The 6813-nt window shown below is 45.9% G+C and overlaps 1 protein-coding gene across 1 annotated transcript; it reads right to left on the minus strand.

The window, feature by feature from the left end:
- Nucleotides 1-494: 494 nt before the first annotated feature.
- Nucleotides 495-6363, minus strand: rpl22 (ribosomal protein L22). The gene is made up of 4 exons (XM_047346659.1): nucleotides 6240-6363; nucleotides 5820-5930; nucleotides 4947-5071; nucleotides 495-681 (listed from the first exon to the last, which is right to left on the minus strand). The coding sequence occupies exons 1-4, from the start codon at nucleotides 6249-6251 to the stop codon at nucleotides 537-539; spliced, it is 393 nt and encodes a 130-aa protein (XP_047202615.1). The 5' UTR covers nucleotides 6252-6363; the 3' UTR covers nucleotides 495-536.
- Nucleotides 6364-6813: the final 450 nt, after the last annotated feature.

The following is a 6813-nucleotide window of genomic DNA, read 5'->3' on the forward strand; positions in this document are numbered from 1 at the left end:
CTGATGCCCTAACAGCCCAGCTCTTGCAATTTGTTTGGCATCTTACCTATTTTTTTGCCTGTGACAACCTAAAAATGGAATCAAAAACATTCAGTAACACTGACAAATACATTTATATGTAAACTGTAAAATACTGAGGCAAATAATGCTTTTGCAGTTATGTTTATAGCTCTCATGCTACCAAAACAGACACAAATCAGCTTTAGTTACTATTTGCATAATTCCAAGTAACTGTTTTTTTATGTTTCCAAGGCTTCAACAGTTTAACAAAATTCTTAAGCTACAAACATCATTTCATGATTCGGGAACAAAATAGTGAGGTAGGAATGCATGTTTTTCTTGAGATAACTGTAGTTGAATAGCTGTATAGATGTTTTACAGTTTGCACTTGGCCAGGTCTCCCGTATGAAAGGAGATTTCTGATTTAAAGGGGGCTTCGTAGTCAAATAAAAAGGTACAAAAAAATGAAATGATACAAAAAAATGCGCAAGACATTTATTTTGTCTAGTGACGTTTTATTAATAATGACATTTGGTTTAATCTTCTTCCTCCTCCTCTTCCTCGTCCTGATTGATCTGGAAGTAGCGCAGCTCGTAGCTCTCCTTGGTGTTTGCCACAACCCGCAACCAATCTCTGAGGTTGTTCTTTTTCAGATACTTCTTGGTGAGATATTTCAAGTACCTAAAAGACATCAGCACAGGAGTGAGTTCAAGTGGGTTAGGATAAAAGTTTTTAAGTGAATTAAAAAATAAATAACGGATAAAATGCGCTCAATGCAACATTATTGTATTGTACTAAAAATATTAAAGGAACACTTTGAAAACACAACAGATCTCGAAAAAAAAATCATGCTGGAAACTGATAAAGAATGGTTAGTGTGTTAGAAACAATAGACTGCCACATCACTTGACGAAAATTATCAATCAATAGGACTTAATCCTAAATCAGAAAAATTTAAACAGAAAAACTGATGCGGCAGCCTAGTCCAATTTGCTGAAATGTCGTTGTGGCAACTCAACATGGTCCTTAATGGTTTGTAGGGCCACCCCATGTGTTTGTATGCTTTCCTGACAATGTCGGGGCATGCTCCCTATGAGATGTTGGATGGTGTCCTGGGGTACCCAGATCCTAGCCAGGGCACTTACTGAGCTCCTGGACAGTCTGAGGTGCAACCTAGTGGTGTTGGATGGACCTAAACATGATGTCCCAGAGATGTTCTATTGGATTTAAGTCAGGGGAACTTTGAGGTCAGTCAGTGGTATCTTCCAGCAACGCCAGCATACTTTTGCCACATGAGGCCAAGGCATTATCATGTACCAGGAGGAACCCAGGACCCACTGCACCAGCAAAGGGGTTCATGATGGATCTAAGGATTTCATCCCAATATACATGGCAGTCAGGGGTTCCAGTAATTATTCTGTACAAATCTGTGTTTCCCTCCATGGATATGCCTCCCCAGTCTAACACTGACCCACCACCACACCATGCTGAGCTCAGAGTGAATCTACTCTTTTCTGTGAAAAGAAACAGGCACCAGTGCCAAACCTGCCAATTCCAGGGTTCTCTGGCAAATGCTAGTTGAGGACGTCGGGCCATCAGGTATAACCCCTCATTAGGTCTGTTTCTAATGGGTTTGGTTAGAGACATTCACGCCACTGGTCCACTGCAGGTCACTTTGTAGGGCTCTGGGAAGACTGCTCTTGTTCCTTCTTGAACAAAAGAGCATATATCAGTCCAGTTGATGGTCTAAGGACCTCCAGAAGCCCTGTCCAGTTCTCCTAGAATCTCATCCGTGTTCTTGAGACCGTGCTGGGTGACACAGCAAACTTTGGGCATTGGCATATATTGATGTGCCATCCTGGTGGAGTTGTACTGCCTGTGCAACCTCTGTTGGGTCCACGTATAGCTTCATGCTACCAGTAGTGACACGGACCTTGGTCAAATGCAAAACTACTGAATAGCAGTCAAAAAAATAAGGTGGGAAAAATATCTGCGGCCTCCATGTGCAAAGCTATTCCTGTTTTTGGGGCCGTCTCATTGTTGCCCCTTTAGTACACGTGCTGTTAATTTCATTAACACCAAAACAGCCGACACTGATTAACAAGACCCTATACTACTTAACTGACCAGATCAATATTCCAGAACTTTAACTGACTTGGCAATACAGCCTCCCTCTGGTGGCGATGTTGCAGACCCACTGGTTTTTTGTTTGTGAATAGCATCATGCTGCCTTTCTTCCTTTTGAAAAAAGTTACTTTACATTAATTTCCTGGTGGCTGGGTTGCTCCTTGCGGGACCTGGCCGGGCCAAGCCCGAACGAGAGACGCGAGGCCATCCCCCAGTGGGCCCGCCACCTGCAGGGGGAACCGTGAGGGACGGCTGCAAAGAGGATTGGGCGGCGGACGAAGGCGGAGACCTCGTCGGCCCGATCCCCGGATGCTTAGGCTGGCTCTAGGGACGTGGAATGTCACCTCGCTGGGGGGCAAGGAGCTTGAGCTGGTGCGGGAGGTCGAGAGATATCGACTGGAAATAGTCGGGCTCGCCTCCACGCACAGCGTGGGCTCTGGAACCCATCTCCTTGAGAGGGGCTGGACTCTCGTCTACTCTGGAGTGGCCCACGGGGAGAGGCGGTGGGTATGCTTGTCGCCCCCCAGCTCAGCCGTCTCGTGTTGGGGTTTACCCCAGTGGATGAGAGGGTCGCATCCCTGTGCCTTCGATTTGGGGAGAGGTCTCTGACTATCATTTCAGCCTACGGGCCGAGTGGTAGTGCAGAGTACCCGGCCTTCTTGGCGTCCCTGTCGGAGGTGCTGGATAGTGCCCCTCCTGGGGACTCCATTATTCTGCTGGGGGACTCCAACGCCCACGTGGGAAATGACAGTGACACCTGGAGAGGCGTGATTGGGAGGAATGGCCTCCCAGATCTGAATCCGAGCGGTGTTTTGTTATTGGACTTCTGTGCTAGTCACGGATTGTCCATAATGAACACCATGTTCAAACATAAGGGTGTCCATCAGTGCACTTGGCACCAGGATACCATAGGCAGGAGGTCACTGATCGACGTTGTTGTCGTATCATCAGACCTTCGGCCACATGTTTTGGACACTCGGGTGAAGAGAGAGGGCTGAGCTGTCCACTGATCACCACCTGGTTGTGAGTTGGATCCGCTGGGGGAGGAGAAAGCCGGATAGACTTGGCAGGCCCAAGCGCATAGTGAGGGTCTGCTGAGAACGTCTGGCGGACCCTTTGGCCAGGGATGTATTCAACTCTCACCTCCGGGAGAGCTTTGACCAGATTCCAAGGGATGTTGGAGACACAGAGTCCGAGTGGACCATGTTCTCCGCATCTATTGTCGATGCTGCCACCCGCAGCTGCGGCCATAAGGTCTGCGGTGCCTGTCGCAGCGGCAATCCCAGAACCCGGTGGTGGACACCGGCAGTAAGGGACGCTGTCAAGCTGAAGAAGGAGTCCTATCGGCTGTGGTTGGCTTGTGGGACTCCTGAGGTGGCTGACGGGTACCGTCAGGCCAAGCGTGCCGCGGCCTGGACGGTGGCAGAGGCAAAAACTCGGACCTGGGAGGAGTTCGGTGAGGCCATGGAGAAGGACTACCGGTTGGCCCCGAAGCGGTTCTGGCAAACCATCCGGCGCCTCAGGAGGGGGAAGCAGTGCTTCGGGATTTCGTCTCTTCTTTTTGCAGATGACGTGGTCCTGCTGGCCCCCTCTAGCCAAGACCTACAGCATGCACTGGGGCGGTTTGCAGCCGAGTGTGAAGCGGCTGGAATGAAGATCAGCTCCTCCAAGTCCGAGGCCATGGTACTCGACCGGAAAAGGGTGGCTTGTCCTCTTCAGGTTGGAGGGGATTTCCTGCCTCAAGGGGAGGAGTTTAAGTATCTCGGAGTCTTGTTCACGAGTGAGGGAAGAATGGAGTGAGAGATCGACAGACGGATCGGTGCGGCTGCCACAGTAATGGGGGCACTGTGCCGGTCCGTTGTGGTGAAGAGAGAGCTGAGCCGAAAACCGAAGCTCTCGATTTACCGGTCAGTCTACGTTCCTACCCTCACCTATGGCCATGAACTTTGGGTCATGACCGAAAGAACGAGATCTCGGATACAAGCGGCGGAAATGAGCTTCCTCTGTAGGGTGGCCGGGCACTCCCTTAGAGATAGGGTGAGGAGCTCGGAGTAGAGCCGCTGCTCCTCCACATCGAGAGGAGCCAATTGAGGTGGCTCGGGCATCTATACCGGATGCCTCCTGGACGCCTTCCTCGGGAGGTGTTCCAGGCACGTCCCACCGGGAGGAGGTCCAGGGGACGGCCCAGGACACGCTGGAGGGACTATGTCTCTCGGCTGGCCTGGGAACACCTTGGGCTCCTCCCGGAGGAGCTGGAGGAGGTGTCTGGGGAGAGGGACGTCTGGGCGTCTCTGCTGAGTCTGCTGCCCCCGCGACCCGGTCCGGGATAAAGCGGAAGACGACGGGTACGAGTACATAAATTGCGAATCTAATGTTTGATTTAAGTAAATTTACAATAAAAAGATATATTGTTTCATTTGCATAGTGCTTCTCTATGCGTGTTTAGGACTAGAATATATTTGAAGACTGGTTTTAGGTGGTTTGTGCTACTGCCAATGAAAAATGGCAGGACCATTTAATTAAGAATTAGGGAATTAGCAATAAACCAAAATCCTTTTGCTACCATACTTAACTGCAAAAGAAGAATTGATTTATGAAAGAATGCATTTAACATGGCATGTCTTTTGTGTTACATTCTTCGGCAAATAGCTAAGTGAGAATGCAATACACACCTATACTTGTTTTTAATGGTCAAATATTTGATATCCTTCCACCAACCAAACAACAACCATGTAGTCTCTGTTGTGTCTGACAGTAAAGCAGTGTCCCGTGTGTGTGTCTATTTCTGCAATGTAACAGTGTTGCCATGTATTTTATACCTCTTTGAGAAAGGAACCTCTGAGTTCACTGCAATTTTACTCTTGCTCCTTTCAATGGAGACCACTCCACCACCCAGGTTTCCAGCTTTTCCATTCACCTTAATGCGCTCCTGCAGGAACTGTTCCTGCAGGCGAACAGGACAAAGAAAGTATAAAGGAGGCAGAAATCATTGAAAATAAACCTTTATGTGAACCAACAAACAAATATTTCCAACAGTCACAACATTTCCCCTACCGTTCTCTGAGGGGGGCGTGGGGAGCAGGGATAAGGAGAACAAAATAAAATCTATCTCCCACTCTCTCTCATTTACATGTTAAACACGCGCATGAGGAGGAGAGGAATAAATGACCTCAAACTGAATACCAGAGACTGTAAAGTGTCTCAATGTTCAGACTTTGTCCTTTATTAATCTGCTGTGCTTCTTTATTCAGTTGTTTGTTAAAACATTTAACTCTTAAACCACAATAAATGTATATTTACTCTAGAATACTGCCGTTAATAAGCATCTTATTTGTTTGAATTGTGTGCAAACCAAATGTTATTCAACTTTTGTTCATACAGAAGTACTTTTAAAGTTAAATCCACAAAGCAGCTTTTGAATTGCTTACTGAAGTTTGCACATAGGAGGGCAATTAATCCTGATTAAGAACTGTAATAGTTGCCCAGCACTAACAGATGTAAATACATGAAAAATGAATAAATAAAGCTAGTCAGATGGATGTATACATTTGAAAAAAGGGTGATTTCCGAACCAGTGAACACTCAATTAAACAGTAATATCAGATTGGGCCTGATCCCAATTAAGTTGCCGTATGCTAACCGAAACACGGATGTTCCAAACATGTTATTGGAGAGTAAACGGATCTACTCACAAAGTTGGCAGCGTCCATGATGCCATCCTCCACAGGATGAGTGCAGTCCAGAGTGAACTTCAGGATCTGCTTTTTTCTCTTCCCACCTTGTTTCTTGACCACCAGCTTCTTCTACAATACAAACAAATGCAGACGTTCGTTTTAATTCATGTTCACACGTCACATTCAGGCTAGACGTCAAGTTAAAGGACGTTTGGTGCGCATTCTTCTCGCTTGGTTACGTTAACAAATGCTAACATTAGCAGTACGGCTCAGAGCAACGTGCCTTACAGTCGAGGTACTAAATGAAGCTAATAAAAAGGCTCAAACATTCGCAGCGTTTACAACATATTAGCCCGACTACATAAACGTCCGTGGATAATGCGGCCAAGCAAAGACATGTTCTATCTTTACACTTCATTTAATGGTTCTACTACTCACTATTGGAGCCATGGCTGACGCGCTGAGCTAAAAGGAAGGAGCTCAGGCTGCACAGGAAGTAAAATACCTGCCTGCTGAATCGATCGGCTCGAGCGATCTGGAGTTGATTAAGTAAACTTCTTACACAATAAAATTATTCATTTGTAAGCTTAGACTTTGCTGCTGCATCACGTTTGTATTTGTCAATAAGGTTCAAAACTGTTTATTGTTGAAATAAAATTACTTCTATTGAATAGAAGAAGTAATTGTTGAAGAAAGAAAACTATTTGTCTGAGAATTTGGTCCAACACTGCTGATTTTGGATTCTACAGCAGGCATACAGGTCCTTCTCAAAATATTAGCATATTGTGATAAAGTTCATTATTTTCTATAATGTAATGATGAAAATTTAACATTCATATATTTTAGATTCATTGCACACTAACTGAAATATTTCAGGTCTTTTATTGTCTTAATACGGATGATTTTGGCATACAGCTCATGAAAACCCAAAATTCCTATTTCACAAAATTAGCATATTTCATCCGACCAATAAAAGAAAAGTGTTTTTAATACAAAAAACGTCAACCTTCAA

This window comes from Girardinichthys multiradiatus, chromosome 20, assembly GCF_021462225.1.
Source record: "Girardinichthys multiradiatus isolate DD_20200921_A chromosome 20, DD_fGirMul_XY1, whole genome shotgun sequence".
Lineage (NCBI taxonomy): Eukaryota > Metazoa > Chordata > Actinopteri > Cyprinodontiformes > Goodeidae > Girardinichthys > Girardinichthys multiradiatus.

What these genes read in the sequence shown, in the direction of transcription:
- rpl22 (XM_047346659.1), bottom strand. An exon ending in TCATGGACGCTGCCAACTTT is followed by an intron (nt 5,072 to 5,819) that starts GTGAGTAGATCC and finishes GTTCGCCTGCAG; the next exon opens with GAACAGTTCCTGCAGGAGCG. An exon ending in GAGGTTCCTTTCTCAAAGAG is followed by an intron (nt 682 to 4,946) that starts GTATAAAATACA and finishes GATGTCTTTTAG; the next exon opens with GTACTTGAAATATCTCACCA.